The sequence below is a fragment of the Lepisosteus oculatus genome, chromosome 13 (genome assembly GCF_040954835.1).
Source record: "Lepisosteus oculatus isolate fLepOcu1 chromosome 13, fLepOcu1.hap2, whole genome shotgun sequence".
Taxonomy (NCBI): domain Eukaryota; kingdom Metazoa; phylum Chordata; class Actinopteri; order Semionotiformes; family Lepisosteidae; genus Lepisosteus; species Lepisosteus oculatus.
This window is the reverse complement of record NC_090708.1, coordinates 1,598,019-1,617,257: the sequence shown is the minus strand read 5'-3', so window position 1 is coordinate 1,617,257 and position 19,239 is coordinate 1,598,019. Positions and strand designations below refer to the sequence as shown.

The 19,239-nt window shown below is 49.2% G+C and overlaps 1 protein-coding gene across 3 annotated transcripts; it reads left to right on the top strand.

Annotated features, from left to right (window-relative positions):
- The first annotated feature begins 2,501 nt into the window (after positions 1-2,501).
- Positions 2,502-18,893, top strand: zmat3 (zinc finger, matrin-type 3). Of its 3 annotated transcripts, XR_011191423.1 has the most exons (7): positions 2,505-2,740; positions 7,739-8,112; positions 9,446-9,589; positions 10,190-10,359; positions 11,266-11,360; positions 14,227-17,283; positions 17,436-18,893. XR_011191423.1 is itself a non-coding variant. In XM_015360831.2 (6 exons), the coding sequence occupies exons 1-6, from the start codon at positions 2,629-2,631 to the stop codon at positions 14,433-14,435; spliced, it is 1,017 nt and encodes a 338-aa protein (XP_015216317.2). In that variant the 5' UTR covers positions 2,502-2,628; the 3' UTR covers positions 14,436-18,893. The 3 variants fall into 3 exon arrangements, 2 of the variants coding, with proteins under 2 accessions (XP_015216317.2, XP_015216316.2); XM_015360831.2 differs by having other exon boundaries at positions 2,502-2,653; positions 14,227-18,893; XM_015360830.2 differs by having other exon boundaries at positions 14,227-18,893.
- Positions 18,894-19,239: the final 346 nt, after the last annotated feature.

Here is a 19,239-nt window from a genome sequence, read left to right as displayed (position 1 = left end):
GTGTTGTAGCCTGGGGGGTTTTAGCAGAGGCAAGATCATTGCTAGTTGAAAAACATACCGGTGGGTTAATTGGCATCTGTGAAATTGCCCCTGGTGTGAGTGTGTGTGTGCCCACTGTGTGTCCTGTCCAGGGTGTATCCTGCCACCCCTTGCTTGCTGGGATAGGCTTCGGCCTCCCTGCAACACTGTATTGGATAAAGCGCTTGAAAACCGATGGGTATTTTATGTAATTGTGACAGATGAGTACTGAACAGCTGTTTGATCCACAATAAATATGCAGTGCTGTTGACAGTGAGGCCCTGAATATCATTGTGTCGTAATGAAGCACATTGTCACATGTCAGAGCACAGGCTGTACAGCCCTTGCCAGGCAGTGCGATCTAAACCCCTCAAATATTTACTCGAGAGAAGCATCAGCAACTTTAAACACACTCTCTCACATATAGAAAATATAGATTGCTCTCATTCATTCCTTTGGAAGTATTTTGGGAGTGCTGAACAATATGAGCCAGGCTTTTACTAAATAAAAGAAAATAGTCACATGATATCAGCTGAAGGGTCCTCTCATGTAGATGTTGAAAATGTTATCAAAATTAGCATTCAAGCCAAAGTGAAATTATTAGGATTTTTTTAAACTCTACATTTATTTCTCTTTTTGAAATATACGCATGGAGCCTGTGTGAATCTAGGACTCTGTAGGCATCTTCCTTTCTTGTGCAGGCTTTATTAAAGGGAGCTGCTTGCAGTCACCTGTCCTGAAGATTGCTCTCACAGACAGACAGAAGCGCTCCAGCTGCCCAGGAGCCTGGAGGTGTTTGCTGTCACGAGGGGTGAAGGGAGGTGGTGTTGACCCTGTACCCAGGATAAGAGCTAACACCAGGGCCCGTCTCACTGTCAGGTGTTTTACCAGGAGGATTACCTGCCACAGGCGATGAATGTCTGCGGTCGGACCTGAGGAAGTTGGGAAAGGTGTTATAATTGGGTAGCCGAGGTCCCATCTTGCAGCTTGAACTCATCAGGCCTCGGAATGCTGGATGCTAGGGGGGATCTGACGGCCTCCTCTTGTCTGTAAACTTGCTTTCTGAGAAGCCAAGAACGCCTGGGCCTCAGGCCTGCCCGTGGACAATCAGGGCTCTGCTGTACCAGTAGGGTGGGCCCTCTCTGGTGGACCAGTAGGGGGCGCTCTTCCTTCCGGACCAGAATGTACAAGCTAAAGCTCCAGTATGGTGACCAGGGACACAGGACACTGTCCTGTGGAAGGCGCCATCATTCATCTGGGATGTTAAACAGAGGTCAGCACTACATGGAGATCCCAGGGCACTGGTTACAAGAGAGGGGGAGTTAACCCCAGTGTCCTGGCTTAATTCAACCGATGAAGCAGTTTCCTGCTCGTCCACTTGATCTGCTGTGCAGAGGAGCTCTGGTGCAGTTACCCAGTCACATAATAATAATAATAATAATTGCTTACACTTATATAGCGCTTTTCTGGACACTCCACTCAAAGCGCTTTACAGGTAATGGGGACTCCCCTCCACCACCACCAATGTGCAGCATCCACCTGGATGATGCGACGGCAGCCATAGTGCGCCAGAACGCTCACCACACATCAGCTATCAGTGGGAAGGAGAGCAGAGTAATGTAGCCAATTCATAGAAACATAGTCCTGGACTGTTTCAACCACAAGCTCGTGATAACTTGTTTCATCTCTACCAGGGGCCCCAGTTCGGCGTTGCTCTATTTTTCAGTGTTTTGAGCCCCCCAGTAACTTATACTGTTGGACTAGAGGGCAGCCAGCAGCAGCAGCTGGCACTGTAATTGCTTTTGTGATTGAACATTAGTCTTTATTAAACAGTCTGTTGTCTTCATATGCCGATGAATTTCCTCTACAATGTGCTGCAGGTACCTCTACAGATGAAAGTACATCAGGCTCTGTGTAACACTATTCAATATACTGTATATCATTATTTTCCTAAACACTTTTTCTAATAATAGGGATTATAACTAGTGTGTCACGGTGCCACAATAACACAAAATTACCTGTGCAGTTCTATTTACATCTATCTGTGAAGCATTTAGACATACTAAACTGCTTAAATGGAGCTGCATAAATATATATACTGTATATATTCTCCCTCTCCCCTGTCTGTTGCCTATTGTCATATCCCCTTAGAATGTGTTTCCACTATCTTTCTGAGCACACAGAGGATGTCGATAGTTCACAGATGGAAGTGTAACTCCATGCAGAAGGACGCAGACCCGTCCATTCTGCGCGTACGGTACCCAGCCAGAACCACGGCCGGGCAGGCAGACCCCCCCCCTCCCAGTACAGTACCGGCCAGCTGTAATGGGAAACGGACCGTACTACTCTCGGGAATGGGCGGGGGAGGCAGAGTTTTAATTGCTGCCCTTCCCGAGACATTCAAGACCGAAGTTTGACGCTTTGGTCATCTTTAAAGGGAAGCTTTAGTTAAAACCGTATTCTCGTGTAGCCAGCAAGGTTCGCGTTTACGAAATTTGTTTTTATAAGGGGGGGAGACAGGGACAGCCCAGTATACCCCCCCCCTCCGCTCGTACTGTACAGTGCGGAAGCCCTATGTCTGGTTGAAAGAAGTTAAAGGATGCGGTGAAGATGGCGATGAACGTGAAGAACAGAGGTGCTTATTACCAAAATAACGACTACTGCAGAGATTATAATCCGCAGCCTTTAAACTATGGGAACCCTCTTTTCCAGCGGTTACCAGGTAGGCGAGGCACGGCGGGCGAGGTGCCCCGGGGGCGGATGCCCACATCCTGCGAGCGGCGACTGATGCGCTCCGCAGCAGGGCTGGTGGCACAGGGAGGAGAAAAGCTTGCTTCTGTGCCCGGCTCCCGTCTGCTGAGGTGCGAGCCGGGACGGCGGCGGGCCGGGCTGCCGGGTGTTTCTTGTTTAGAGATGGCGGAGCTGATTTGCCCTTCGGAGCCGTAGGAGAGAGGTGCGAGTCTAGGCGCTGGCGGTGTTTTTTTTTTTTTTGGGGGGGGGGGGGGGTATTTCTGCGGCTGCTAGGATTTTCCCCGTGCAACCCCCGGCCTGTGTGCTCAGGTGTCCGGGACAGCGGGGGCAGGACGGGCACGGAGTCCGGGCACGGGCGCAGGTGTCACCGCTGCAGCTCCACCAAAAGACAAAACGTGGGGACAAACGCAACCGATATGACAAGCCTTTGACATGCACGGCTTTCATTTCATGCCCGGCTGCGTGTCTCGTTTCTTGCAGTGCTCTGATGTGCGGGGGCAATTCACGTCTTGCTGGCTTTCCGTGTGCTGTGCGATTCTGTGCGTGCCAGCCTCGTTTAAAGGCTCTAAAAACACAGTATATAAATACACAGCACAGCTCGGATATTACAGTTGAGGATCGTTTTTAAAGCCAATAGGATCAGGCATGAGCTAGACGAGGACGATTTTAAGTCACTGTTAAGCTTAACACATTGATGGATGCGAAGAGAAATGAGGTGCTGCAGAATCACAAGATGTTGTTGGCCATCTGGGATTTGTGAGGTCGTCTCTGGTGAATTCATCTCGATTATCCACACTGCTAACAGGTTATATTAGAATGTGGAAGGCAGCCAGTGTTAACTGCAGGATCCCTATAAGAGACAGAGGCGATCTTAATGGTACCCAGGCCCTGGTTCACTTGTAATGATACATCCTTTCCACTTTCATTACAGGCACATCAGTTGAGCAGGCTGTGGTGTTGGAATTCAGCTTCGGTCGAGCAGCGCTGCTGTAAACGATTATTAAAAAGCTTTCAGTGTTATGTGTGCATCCGAATACAGTATATGTTCATAGCTCCCCAAACCAGGTGTTTATCCTGCAGCTCAACGATTTCAGATCTTTGCATTATAGTATGTAGTCCGTAGTCCAGACAGCCAAAGATGTCAGTATGTTTACAATTTGAAGTGTTTTGGATTTTGTTGGGTATTTGTTTTTATTCTGTACGGTTAGACAAAGAATACAGCAGTGCAGGGATTCATCATCCATTAGCGACAATTACAGATTATCTCTCGTCTTGTTGGGATCGTATTTGTGAGTTTTTGTACGGGATCGTGGCGGAAGATCGTCCTTCAAACATCCAGTTATATTTGATAAAAATGGAAGAAAAACAAGTGATTAAGCCTGATTTAGCTGTTGGGTGATGTAAATTAAAATGTACAAAGTAATTCCCAAATTAATATGAATCAGCATATTTAGAGTAAAATGTCACAGGCAGGTGCAGCATACTGACATAGTGCTGAGCATTGCTGCCTCACAATTCCTGGGGTGCTGTCTGTGTGGAGTCTGTATGTTCTCCTCCGCCTCGTGTTTGTGTGGGACTCCTCCAGGTGCTCCAGTTTCCCCCCTCCGCAGTCCAAACACATACTGGTTAGTTCATTGGCTTCTGGGAATGTTGGCCCTGGTGTGAGTGTGTGTCTGTGTCTGTGTGAGCCCTGTGGTGGACTGGCCCCATGTCCACTCCTGTCCTGCCTTGCGCCTGTTGCTTGCTGGGATGTGGCCCAGCTCTCCCAGGACCCTTTCTTGGATAAATTCGGTTAGAAGATGGATGGATGACACAGGCAGACATGTCGAAGTCAGCACCATGGGCGACTTCAGAGGACACTGGTGAAAGCTGCAGGGAAGGGCAACTGGAACGGAGAATAAGAGGAAGGTCAGGACACTGATGTCTTAGAGATCAGGAACAAGGTGCCCCTTTTCAAGAAAAGGCTGGATGAGACCCTCAGGTCAATTAGCTGCTGAAATGGAATGGGCTGAAGGTGTTTTGTAAAATTTGGACCATAACCTGCGTCTCAGTCAAGCAGTCAGGCAATCTGTTTGATTCTTATATAACATCTTCGCATCATTTAAATCAATACTTAAAGCACCCTCGAGGTGCTTTACACGCCTCATGCTTAAACAAGTACAGTAAACAAAATACAATAAAACCCTGCATAAATGTGAAATTAAAATGGAAGATCACGAATTAGATGCATCAGGGGCAGGGCTGCTGGGGAAGGGCAGGTCCTGATCTGGACCGGCCGTGGAGACAGCCCTGCTGGCAGCACTGTGTGCTCACAGGGGCGGGGTGTCGCTCGGCCCATGGTGCCCCACTGCTTGGGCGCAGGCTTGATCGCAGTCGGCTCAGGAGGAAGCCCAGTCTCGAACCCGCACCGCCTGGGCAGCAGGGCTCGGCCCGTTCGACGGGGGAGTGCCTGGGCTGGCTGGGCCTGTCCAGGACTCTGGGGGTTAGATGCCTCCGATGGGCGGCTCTCCATCTCACCCAACTGCCCATATTTCCGCTCGTCCATGGTGTGCTTCCCCGGCAGGACGGCGCTTCTCCAGTCGTCTGGGCAGAGGCTGGTATTCAAGCACACAAAGCCTGAGCCTCCGAAGGCAAAAACAGCCAAGGACTCACATAAATAGGACTGGAAGGAAAACGGACCAGAACCGATAGGAAACCGAGGTGCTGAATATCACAGTTAGATCACAAATCTAGCCAGGTGTGCAGCTGTAAGGTGTAAAACTCATTTTTTGTTCTGTTAATAATTGATATACTGTAGATCCTGATAATGAACAGACAATGGCCTGTGTGCTGATTCGGTAGTTTCCGCCCTCTGGAGTTGTGAGGTTATCATCTTTACGCTCAGATTACATGACAAATATCCCTCTTTTCCCATCACTCTGTTGCCTTTTGATCCTGCTCTCAAGGTTTCGTCCTGTTCCTGAACCTCTTCTGCTGGGACGTGAAGGAACTGGCGGTCTGCAGTTCCGCTTGTCTCACGGTCACAGTCACCTGGAAAGAAAGCAGGACCTACAGTCAGGCACAGACCCCGACAGCTGCTTTTGTTACAGGAGTGAAAGGAAAATTACAACCCAGAGAATGTTTCCGTTTTTCATTTACAGTCCAGTTATTCGTGTATGGTTTCCCCCCCAGAAAGACAATGTTAGCGTTACCCCAGGACATCCGGGGGAAGAGAGGAATGCCGGGGGGCTTAGTCTGGTGTTCGCACTGTCCGCCCACACCGCTGCCCAACTAAACTGCCTTCTTTCTCAGGCTTGAGGCCTGGCCTCACAAGGGCCTCCCCTGGAAAGCAAAAAGACGATGAAAATAGTGACTCTGGATCCTTGAAAGCTGTCCATTAGAGACTGACAGTAAGACTAACGATTAAGCATTGAGACTGAAGCCGAAAGGCCTGGGTGCTGGAAAACTAAGCCGAGTTTAGTTCTCTGGTAAAGACAGGCAGGCACGTTCTCACCTGCCAGAACAGTGTATCCGGAGAGGAGCCGGATCAGGTGTGTCTTCATGGGAATACTCTTTAAAGACGTGCATGGTGCTTCAGAATATCTTTACAGCAGAAAAGAAAAGGGCATCTTTGAGAAAAAGGGTCCTGTCTTTAGGCAAATGGGGACTTACTCTAACCTTCACAAAACGCTATGTAGGTCTTGCTTGTATCTATTTGTGGGTCTGAGGTGCTCTCAATTGCGGGAGAGATTTCTTGAAGTCTGCAGGGTGTTTTAGAAGAAAAACGGTTTCACAACATCCCTGGGCAAGACTTGATCAACCAGACCGCAGCGCCAAAAGGGCTAAATTTCATTCTCAGGAGATCTGTCAAAAGAAGGATAGTGAGACGGATTAACAAAAGCATTTTGATGGTAGAATATGATGATTTTCTGCTGAATTGCACTCCTGGAAAATTACCATACCGGTGTTGGCACCTAGTTGTTCATTTCGATTATTAGTCTCAATTATAAATATTACTTTGTCTTTTATATATTTTACATTCATTCAAGTTCTGCATCTGTGTGTATCAATTAAAATTGACAGATTCATGAACTGCCGTGTCACCCCAACCATCTTCCTTCCCTGCTTAATTCCTCAGAAATCTTGCATTTAAATCAGAGGAGGCTTCGGGGAGGTGTCTGAAATCCAACACCGAGCTCCCATTTTCAGCCAGCAGCTTCACGCTGGCGGTGGAGCCCTGTTAGGTACAAAGAGCTGTCCGGTGGCCTCAGAATGTTCTTTTTAAAAAGAAATCTTTAAACTGTACTGTGAGGTCCCACAGAAGTGAAATTGCAGAAAACAGGGGCCCTCGGGCCAGGTTTGTTGTAAACGAACACAAGTGCCAGGGCTCGAGCAGTATCCCAGGAATTAGAGCAGAGCGTAGCTAGAAACGTATTATTATTAAAATGAGAAATCTGACTTACTTATTAGAAATACTTGAGCACCTTATCTGCACCAGCTGAAAGGACTGTGCATCACTCCAGGGAACAAATAAGCTCGATTATAAGCCAGCACTGGCAGATCCTTTCATACTCCACGGTGCTATTATTAGCCACTTTGTTACACGGGCGTCATGTCCTTTTACAGCACAGTGCCGAACACACAGGGATGAGCGCAGAGCCAGGCGTCTCAGATAGGAGTTTGGCAGCTTGATTCCGCAAGGTGTTTTATTTCAGAGGGGTTGCAGAATAAACGGGTTTGTTTTCCCGAATGCCCTGCGGAGGTTCTGGGGGCGAAAGGACATTTAAAGAAGAACAATTGCCGATAAGAGTTCTGCAGCGGGCTGCAGGGCAGGAGCTCCTGTGAGGGCCAGAGCCCGCCTGGCGTGAGGTGTGCAGGGGCTCGGCTCTGGTGGCAGACCATGTCAGTTGGCGCAGTCGCTCTCATGGGCTGCGCGGAGCTGAACCGAACAGGCAGGTGAGCTGACCCGCTTTCTCTGCACTGATTGCAGGTCCCGAGCCCGACCTGAGGCCTCCGGTGGGCGTCATGTGCCAGCAGCAGCAGCTGCCCTTCCCAGCTGTCCCATCGCCCCCTGCCCTCAGGCCGCAGGCCGTGCCTCCTGACCCCCTCCGGTTTCCGGTCTGCACTACCTCTCTGTCCGTCAAGCCCCCCTCGCTGCAGCCAGCGCAGAGACCCCCTGCCCCCGCCCCCGCCCCCGCCCCGCCCCAGCCCGGGCCCAGACTGCAGCCCCTTGCCCCGCAGGACGAAGAGCCCCAGCCGGGGGCCCACCAGGAGCCCACCCTGGAGGAGCTCTGCAAGCCCCTGTACTGCAAGCTCTGCAACGTCACCCTCAACTCCGCACAGCAGGCGCAGGCCCACTACCAGGTGAGGCAGCCGTGGGGGCAGAGTGGATCTGCACAGATCACACATGTTTTACTCCTTTCTGACCCAGATCATACATGTTTTACTCCTCTTTGACCCTGATCACACGTTTTACTCCTGTCTGACCCAGATCATGCATGTTTTACTCCTGTCGGACCCAGATCACACATGTGTTTTACTCCTGTTGGTCCCAGATCACACATGTTTTACTCCTGTCTGACCCAGATCATGCACGTTTTACTCCTTTCTGACCCAGATCATACATGTTTTACTCCTCTCTGACCCTGATCACGCATGTTTTACTCCTGTCTGACCCAGATCATGCATGTTTTACTCCTCACTAACCCTGATCACGCATGTTTTACTCCTGTCTGACCCAGATCATGCATGTTTTACTCCTTTCTGACCCAGATCATACATGTTTTACTCCTCTCTGACCCTGATCACGCATGTTTTACTCCTGTCTGACCCAGATCATGCATGTTTTACTCCTGTCGGACCCAGATCACACATGTGTTTTACTCCTGTTGGTCCCAGATCACACATGTTTTTCTCCTGTCCGTCCTAGATCACACGTGTTTTACTCCTGTCAGACCAAGATCATGCATGTTTTACACCTGTCAGTCCCAGATCACACTTGTTTTACACCTGTCGGTCCCAGATCACACTTGTTTTACACCTGTCAGTCCCAGGAAGCAAGTTTCACACCCATAGAGCCCAGTAGGAAAAGAGAAGAAGGACCATGAAGGACCTGGCTTACAGGTCTATTCTGGAGATTCTGGGGATGGTAAACAGGAAATATGCTTCCAGTACTCAGAAGCTGGGAAAAACAGTAAGACGGCATAGTTACTCAACCTCTTGTGACTCTTAATTTAGGGTCCTGGCAGAAGGCTGTGATGCCTTTGAAAGTGAAAGTGTGTTGTTTTCATGAATAACACTGTCTCTCAGGTTCACAGCCCAGACCAGAGCCACAGCGCCTCCTGGTGTCTGTAGTGTTAAACAGACTGGAGAGCATGAGCCCTCCACACAGGTCCATCGCAGGGACCCACCCGGCCACATTGATCCCCACTTAGACAGCTGGGAGGACTGGACCCACTGGGGTAAACAACTCACTCTAGGGTTACAGCAGCAGTGTCTGCAGCAGGGACTCGAACCCACAGCCTGTTAGTCAAGAGTGCAATGGCTCCCCCGCTAGGCTCCGTGTGCCAAATAAAAAGTGGTTTGACATCATTTATGAGCAGTGGCCTTGGAGTTAATTATTTTATTGATTTAAGCTTGGATAAGAGAGCAGGAAATCCCTTTAAGCACGCTTCTGCTTTTTTTCTTTTTTTTCCAGGGTAAAAATCACAACAAAAAGCTGAGGAATTTCTACGCGGGGAGTCAGCAGCCTCCCCCCGTGCGGATACCAGCAGAGGTGGTGGAGCCCGTCAGCCAGCAGACACCTGCCCCTCCTGCGGACGCAGCAGCCTCGTGCAAGCAGGTAAATTCATCACTGAGACCTGGCTCTGGGGCCTCTCTGTGGGGCAGTGAGACTGGGCTCCGGGGCCTCTCCGCGGGGCAGTGAGACGTGGCTCCGGGGCCTCTCCGCGGGGCAGTGAGACTGGGCTCTGGGGCCTCTCCATGGGGCAGTGAGACTGGGCTCTGGGGCCTCTCCGTGGGGCAGTGAGACTGGGCTCTGGGGCCTCTCTGTGGGGCAGATACGAGCCAGGGTCCAGAGAGTCCAGTCATCAAGAGCAGCAGTGCCGTTATGTCACAGTTTGAGGCCTGAGGAAGAGCGTTAAACTGACCTTACCTGACCAGCCTGATTCATTTCTTGGCAGAGACCAAGAAACTCTCATGCTGCGCAGGCTTCCGAACAGGAGTAAGACATTTCAAATGCACCTGTAAAGCGTCGAGGCTTCTGGTTAGCAAGGGAGCCTGCAGATTCCTGTCTGCAGCTCCTGCTCGGTCAGGTCAGCCAGCCCGTGAGCCGAGCTGAAGACGGTAGCTCGGAGGGCCCGAATCGCGACCCGTGTTGGGGCTCGGCCCCTCCGCTCTGCTGCTCTGACCAGCGCCGTCTCTCCTGCCTGCTTCCTCCCAGGCGGCGCCCTTCAAGCCGGCCGGCCGGGTGATCCTGGCGACAGAGAACGATTACTGCAAGCTGTGCGACGCCTCCTTCAGCTCCCCGGCTGTGGCGCAGGCCCACTACCAGGGCAAGAACCACGCCAAGCGACTGCGCCTGGCAGATGCCCAGCAGAGCAGTCCCTTCGTGTGAGTCGGGGTACAGTCCCCTTCTACTTCCAGCCCCACACAGGTAGCTGGGTCTTGATCGCCAGGCGTCACAGGGGAGACTGAATATTGACAAGCTAGGACATTGCTGATCTTTACTGATAAAACAAACAGCCTTCTGGGAAGAGGTCCACACTCTGCACTGTAAGTGATCTCCTGCACTGAAATGTGAAACATGAAATCAACATGTATCCAATAGCCTCTCTGCTTTCAGAACAACTTTATTCTTTTGGCTTTTCAAAGTGCCGTACAGAACAAGAACAACAAAGAAGATAACACGTTGAGAGGAGATGGCAGATGAGATACAGAAGGAAAGCCCTTCTGTGGGGCTCACAGAACCAGTTAAATCAAAGCTCTTCTAAAGAAGAGGGTTTTGAGTCCAGATTTGAAACAGAGGGAAGGTGACTCTCTGATATCCCTAGGGAAGGAGTTCCAGAGCTTTGGGGCGCAGCAGGAGAAGCCCTGTCACCCCTACAGTGCTTGGGGGACAGACATTAGACCCACAGACAGAATTAGACGAGCGAAAGTTGCGAGGTGCGGAGTAGGACAATAGTGGTGCCAAGCCATGCGGAGCCAAACATCACTCTTAATAAGACCACATAAGATCTATGGCGTGGCTGGAAGTTCCCAAAGAAACTGTGGTTTTAATGTGCGTCAGTGGCAGATTACATTTAAATACTTGTATTAAAATGATTTAAGAACACATAGAGTACTCCGACACACCCTCCAACAGAAACTGTAAACCCGAACTGTAGGTGAAGGTAGCATTGTGTTAGCAGAACAAAGACCTCTCTCCTGAGGGGGAGGGGGGATTTCTGCCTTCAGAACAGGAGATGGTGGGCAGCAGTCTGGAGCTCAGCTGATGGAGTGGATTTCTGTGTTTTTCAGAGACTCGTCAGAACCCAGCCAAAGGCGACCAAGGAAAGAGGGGAGTGAGTTTAGAGTCATGAAGAATCGCAGGAATGTGCCCCCAAACGTGCCAGGTGAGTCTGCTTTCTACCGCAGGCTGAAGAGCAAGGACGTTAGGACAGTGCATGACGAAACACAGCCAAGGTCTGCTGCACGACTCATTCATTTTACCTTCTTGTGGTAAACGCAGATGTAGATTTGTTTGTTTTCTGTTCACTCGGGCGTTAGTGCTCGCAGCTGGCAGAGTGGTTCTGGTGATGAGCTGACGGTCTGGCGCCTGGCCTTGCTATACTCTCTCTTCCGTAAACGATCTCCGATCGGAGCTGCAGGGCTGTTCGGGAAGTCGAGGGCCGACGCCCATTCTCCCGCAGAGCGGGTCAGAGTGGGCGCGGCAAGGGTGGGGTGGTCTGCCCTCGTGCTTCACCAGGGCTTGTTCACCAAAATCTGTTGTTTCTGTGATCTTTTAAGTAAATCTGGGACTGTGCAGAACTAGGGCAGGATGGGTCTGATGGGGCTGGAGCCTTTCTGATGTCCTGACGTGCTGATTTAAAAGGCAGGAGGAGAATGTCACCTTTAGTCAGCCTGTGTCTTGCAGTTTTTCACCCCTTTGAGGATGAACCACTGACCTCAGTTTCAGCACATGTTGTCAGTGGTGTGTCAGAAAATGTTCACATGTCCTTACTGCCTGGCTCTGATGTCTTCTCCTTCTAGCCTGGCCACCAGTTACTGGTGTTGTTTTGTTTTATTATGGATTGTGGATAATACATCATGTTACAATGTCTCATTGTGTTATATATACTGTAAGCCTTATTGGCGTGCATATGAGAGCAAAGTTGTGAATCCCTTTGTGCATTCTGGAGAAGTGAACGCTAGCATAGTGCACAGGCCTTTTTAAACTGAAGCTCAAAATTCTGCAGCCTTCACTCAGCTGGTATGTCAGACAAGAATTTAAAAGACCTCTCTGTGATTCCCTCTGTATTAAAAGCTGTTTGTTTTTCAGCTAGTAATCTGCATGGCAGTGATACATTTAAATGTTCAAAGCTCTCAGGTTTTTGATCTTCCTATGCTGTTAAAAAAGCAACCTGTCATTTTTCCATTTGTTACTTAGGTGTGACATTGGTGGGGGTTCTCTGTGACTGCTGGTTTCAAAGTTATATCTGTGATCTGTTCAGAAGCCAGTAAAGTACGAAAACGGTTTGAAGCTAGCGGACACACTTGTAAGAGCATTTCTATTCGATAAGAACTACTCCATGAGGATGAGGAGAGACACTGTGTTAGAATCTGCCTGGACTCAGCAGGATCCAATGTTATCAAACCTGTTTTCTTCTCCGGTTTTGTGAGCGTCAGGAGCAGATACCGGCCTGTGTGTGGAACACAGGGTCTGTTCGTTTTTCTCATCAAGCCATGGATACAGGCCCAGCCTGCCCCTTGTGAAGTCGATGTGGTGTTGCTCGCGGATGAGATAAAGCTGGAGCACAGCTCACTGGGAGCGACGTGACTTCTGTCCACAGGAGCTCGGGGGCAGAAGTGTGGTGATGACTGTGGCGTGAATCCGGGAGTCCAGCCACTGTGTTCCTCAGGCCCGAGCGATAAAGAGGCGCGTGTCAGTTTTCTCTCATGAACCGCGAGAAACAAATATCCGAAGGGTGAACCTGAAAGCAAACATGAAAATATCTGGATTTCCTCCACGTTTCACATGTCCTTATTCTCTGAAGACTGATGGTCTTGCATGACGTACGAAAGCAGGAAGCTGGCTGCCGAGAGGCCTTGAGCACTGGGCACGTTTGCCTTGGAGGCGGAGAGTTAATCTCCTCTCCTCTCACGCTTCTCCCTCCTGGCGGCGCTCATGGACTCCTGGAGTGGATGTGCGCGCGGGCGTGCTGGGAGCGAAGCTGTCGGCGGTCCTGTGTGAGGGGCAGAGCGCGCAGGGGTTGTGCTGAGCATCACAGGGGCTCTTCTAGCAGAGGGGAGCAGTGGCGCGGGGGTGTCCCCCCTTCACCCCCAGCCGAAGCCGGAGCCACGAATGCAGGTGTTTCCAGGCTCCTGGCGCTAGAGCCCGGTGCTGCCTGGCTTGGGGCTCGGGCCGGACCCAGCGAGAGGAGCAGAGCGGTCCCGAGGAGACCGCTGGGCCGGGCAAAGCCAGGCAGACGTCACTCAGGCGGCTCTTCGCGGAAAGCTCAGCCGCTGCTGGAGCGCTGATAAGGGAACAGCAGGCCAGGCTGCGCGTGAGCCCTCTGAGCGCGCTGCAGCCCCTTCTAAGGAGATAATATTTTAAGAGCTCTAAATGTAATTCTTGCATAATTAAAGCTCTGTAATCGTTTTTATGTTGATGAAAAAACGCTCTTAGCTTGAACTGCTTGAAAAGGGGCATTCAGTATCTCCAGCCTGCAGTCAGTAGTGAAGACTCGAATTTGTTGTCTTTAGAGGCTGATTGTGTTTTTCTTGAACCCCCCACCAGCCGAATAGACATCTGACAAAGCTTTGCTGCGTTTAGTTCAATGTGTACGGGATTATCAGGCTTCAAATTCTAACTGAGGGAGAGGGAACCCACACTTTCAGTACACAGCTTTGCGGATCTAAGTTCCTGTTGAACTCCTAAGGCTAGGAGCAGACAGGGGGTTCAACCTCAAGCTGGAAAAAGTGCTGTTTTGAAGCAAGAGTACTATTCCGAATATTGGCTGCGCCTTTCCCCGTCTCAGTTTGGTTAAGTTAGGAGAGGGCCAAGTGTAGCCTTGCTAATGTTTCTTGGACAGGAAGGGCTGGTACAAAAGAGAGCCAGAGACGCTCTTTTACACAATGCATTGTGGGAGGGGATCAAGTTATCCAGGGGTGCGGAGCGAGACCGCCGGACCGGAGTCTCGGAGACGCCCCCGCGCCCCGCTCCCGTTCGCGTGCGCTGTGTTGCCGCGGTAACCTCTCCGGCAACTTCTCTGCTCGCAGGGCCCTACTTCAACCCCCGGCCCCGGCAGCGCATCCCCCGCGACCTGGCCATGTGCGTCACGCCCAGCGGCCAGTTCTACTGCTCCATGTGCAACTCGGGCGCCAGCGAGGAGGCCGACTTCCGGCTGCACCTGGAGAGCAAGCAGCACAAGAGCAAGGTGTCGGAGCAGCGCTACCGCAGCGAGATGGAGAACCTGGGCTACACGTAGGGGCGTCGGGGGGCGCGGGGAGCCCCCAGGAGCGCCCCGCCGAAGGGGCCGGCCGGAGGAGGGGGGCGCGGGGCTGGACTGGGCGACCCGCCCTCACCTGGCCCACGTCCGGAGCGAACCACTGTCCCCCGTGCGTTTTGTCAAGAAGAAAATAATGTTGTTGCTGGATTTCTAGGTATTTATTTATTGATATTCTATAAATATTTTTTTGAATGCACAGTAGCACCCCCTGTTGGTAAGCTAATCAACATGGCCTGTCCTTGCTTTGTCAGCTGGTAATATGTATCGATCTGCAGTTTTAACTACTGTGCTGTGATGAAACTAGCGCCTGAGATGAGGGCTGGGATGGGCTTTGTTCAGCCCGTCCTGGGAATCTCAAGAAAACAACCCAGCCGAGCAAACCGTGCGTCTCGTCAGCTTTCGTGGCTTCTGGGGATCCCCTCCCAGTCCAGCAGACGTGTTGAAGTGAAGCAGACATTGCAGTCCAGACTTCCACCAGACAAGGTGAATGTACTGTGAAGGCAATGACACTTAGCAAGTTAGCTGGCTTCGTGCAGAAAAAAAACGGTTCCGAGACAAGTTTTCTTTTTCCTTGGTGTTTTTTGTGGAAGCTGTTCTGTGGTCTCGTGGGATATCTTTAACATGACCTCCAATGCTAGCCCGGCCAGATTGCTTTTGTAATTTGAAGCCGATTGCGGTGCACTCAGGCCTTGCAGACGCCAGCGCCCTTTCAGTCACAGACCATGGTGAATCCTGTGGGGGGGTCCTGACCCCCTTCCTCGCACCATTGAGACATTCAAGGATGTTCTGGTGCACTCGTGGGTTTTAGCGGAAGAACAAACTTGAAAAGAAAAACTCTTTTTTCAATATATGTAATAATAACAACAATAATAATCAATTAATACACTTTAACTTGAGTATTATAAATATACAGTGCAGTATAAAGACCATTGATCCTCCAATTTTAAACCAAAGTGTCCTATACCACCACATGAAGGAGAATACACTCCTCACACCTGGCCAGGTATCTGACTCCTCACACTTGGCCAGTTATCTGGCTCCTCACACCTGGCCAGTTATCTGACTCTTCACACCTGGCCAGTTATCTGACTCTTCACACCTGGCCAGGTATCGGACTCCTCACATGTGGCCGCCAGTAGAATATGTCATGTGGCCTTTGCAGTACAGATGTTCTCGTTTTGCACGCAATCTCAAAGCCCCTTGAAAACGGAAACTAAGCAAAAACCTGTTCTGTGCTGAAACACACTCTGGCATTTCAGATTTTGTTGCACTGTACTGTAGAGCCAGTTCTAGGTTTTCCCTTTTGCAGGATGAGCTGGCCGCCATGCTGAAAGTGCACAAGGCTCACAGGTCGTCTCACACTGCAGGGAGCCCTGCACTCCCTTCCCAAGCACTGCTTAAATTAATTTTTTTTTATCTCTTGACACAGTGTGTCTACAGGTTACGAATTGCCAGTGTTTTCTTTTCACACACACGATGTACGAGAGGTGAGGCAGAGCTATGCTGTGCCGGTTTCCCCAGTGAAAACACAGGCAGATCTACTGCTCTGTCTGCAGAGACAGAAGCCTCTCTACTGATTCACGGATCATTTAGCTGTTTGTGTGACATTATATGACTTGAATGTGAAGGTTCACGTTACTTTACACATTTATTTCTTTTTTGTACATTTACTTATTTACTATTTGTGGATAAAAATGCAGAGTGTTCCTTTGTAATTTAGTTATTTTGATTTGTTTGCACATATTTTAATATTGCATGTGTTCTTTTAGTTGTGAAGGCTTTTTGTGTGTTTAAAAGCTTGGGGAGTTGTACTGAAACACTTTGCAAGCTGAAATTAATTGAATTTCTGAGTCCTTTGTGTGATTTCCATGCTCTAGACAAGCAGTCCCCAACCTGTCTTCTGCAGACCCCGGAGATCTGCTAAGCTCTTACAGGGGTTCCGCGGAAAAGATGAGGTGATATCAACTGCTCCAACTCCGCATGCTGGTTGTGAAGTCAGAGAAAGAGAACCAGCTTTCTCCTACAGCTAATTACTCAACACAAACACACACACACACACACAGGTCCTCCTACAGATCGTTACTCAGCACACACACACACATCCTCCTACAGCTAATTACTCAACACACACACACACATCCTCCTACAGCTCGTTACTCAGCACACACACACACATCCTCCTACGGCTAATTACTCAGCACACACACATCCTCCTACAGCTCGTTACTCAGCACACACACATTCTCCTACAGCTCGTTACTCAGCACACACACATCCTCCTACAGCTCGTTACTCAGCACACACACATTCTCCTACAGCTCGTTACTCAGCACACACACACACACACGTACACGTGCTCCTACAGCTCGTTACTCAGCACACACACACACGTGCTCCTACAGCTCGTTACTCAGCACATTCTCTACATGGCACGGCTGGGCTTCACAAATACATTTTAGGAGGTAATCGTTAAGAACTTTGTGTAAATTAAAGTGGGCACAAGTGTTGCTGAGTGCTGAGTTTCAGTACTGTGTGTAGCGAAGTGTAAAACCAGCTCATCCTAGAGGTGCTCCGCGCTCTCGAAGAGGCTGGGAACTGCTGCTCTGAGCCCTTGGGTTCAACGTCACTTTCTTCCTGCTGTTCCTCACCTCTTGTACTAAACGTTTACAGAGAGTATATGAGGGGAAGTCGATCACATTTAACTCTATTTGTGTTTTAAGGTCCTGGGAGCTGCAGGCACTGTTTGACAGGTCAGCCCCATCCTCTGCCCTTCAGTTCCAGGGTTTTAGTGAAACCACTACTGGAAATGAGTACCTAACAGCTGGCTGTAAGCATCTGTAGCATTTCCTCTGGCTTCTTTTTTAAACTGTAAGAAAACTGGTTGTACTTTTTTAAATGCACTTAATGTTCCCTTAAAATATTAGGGCCAAAGTTTTATTTATTATTATTTATTTCGTTTTTGTTTATTTCTCAACGCAGTTAAGAACAGGTTTGCGGAACATTTTCTAGGCAGCCGTTCTTTTTGAAAGTGGAGGATTTTTTTCCGGGGCCTTGTTTGGTGCCCAGCCCTTGTAGCACTTACAGGACTGGATCGCCCTGGACGCATTTCCTGAAGAACAGCAGAACGGGCCATTGCTGAACCGAAGGAGTAAGGAGCCAGAACCCAAGAAAGACAAAGACAGGGACGAGGAAGAAACAAGGGAGAAGACCTCCTGTTGAGATGGAGCGAGATGGGGCTGAGGATATGCACAGACAAGCTTGTGGGAGAAGGTTCTGGATGCCTTCATGTACACTGTGTTCTCTGTTTGCAGTGTGGGTTAATTATTCGGGATTCCCAATTTGTGATTCCCACTGGCCTCTTGCTGTGGAGCCTCAACTTTCCTTGCATCCTGGAAGAAGGTGGTGTGTCTTGTCCTTTGTGCTTCTTGGTTTATCCTGCTCTGGCCTCCCACGCTTCCTCCCTGTCGGGAACCAACAGGTGTAATGGGAGGATCCTTATGCGTTGCCGTGAACCCTGCGGAATGCAGGGTGGCACAGGCACAATATCCGAAACACGTGATCCAGAGGCTTGGTCAATGTGAGAAGAAATGAATCCGGTAACCAGAGAAATCCGAGAAAGGACCTGAAGCAGGATCGTTTTCCTCCCAGCTCACCTGCCTCTTCTTAAACGGAGGGAAAACGCACTCCTTTCATTAGACATCTTCAAGAAGAAGACAAAAAGTTCAAGAAGCCAGCACAGACTCCGGTCTGCATCCTGGAAAAGTGCAGGGCTGAAGGTCAGATGCTCAGTGGTGGGTGTTTTCTGAAAGTGGTTGTCTTTCCGGTTGGCGGCTCATCAGAGGAAGATATATGTGATCTTGGACATCTGCAACATCTGGAGATCATTCTTCTGGTGCATTATTTTCAAAATCAACATCTCATCTTGTTGTACGAGTCGTTTTCCGTTTGCTTTGATTCCAGAGGAAAGCTGTAACACTTTACCGCCCCAAATTTATGCTATAAAGTAGGACCCAAACAAGCAAGTAACTCTCAGTGGCTTCTGTTAATCTCTGTAATAAGAGATAGTAGAAATGTTCCAAATAGCTAAAGTAACACATGCGTAACCGTAGTGCCTTTGAACACCACCAAAAGTCATGTCACAGATGCCTCAAGGACATGTGTTCTCCCTCAGTATTTTCCATAAAATCTATTATGTCCTGTCAAGGCAGAAATATTTGTGGTGCAACAAGACGTCTGGAATTTTAATGGGTCATAGTCACAGGTACACTTAAATTGGGTTGACTTCCCTCTGTAGAAAAAAACTAAGATGTATTGAATGTATATTTAAAGAAAGCAGAACTATTAAATATGTTTTGTTGCTGAAATTAATGGAACACTTATTTTGGACACGTTGAGATGTGTTGATTTTAACAATTTAATAAAAAAACTTTAATCTTTGTTAACTGCTCTCTGTGGTTTTGTGTGTGGCAATGCGGTGTAATGTGGCATACTCTTCCATCAGCACTGTGGAGTGGTTATATTTTATATATGGTTGTGTATTTGCACACCCAGTGAGCAGAATAGTCTCTATCAGGGGAGGATTTTTAATTTAAATTAACCAATTTTTACTGAAAATTAAAATTAGCTTATTGGTTTCATCAATACCTTATCCATTTACTTATGTTATGAAGACAGACATTTTGAAGTTTTGATGTGATATTTTACCATTTTACTGAATCATGCCTGGCTGATGTAGGTTCTTTTCTCACTTGTAAAACCCATGCTTCAAAACATTCCAATTAAA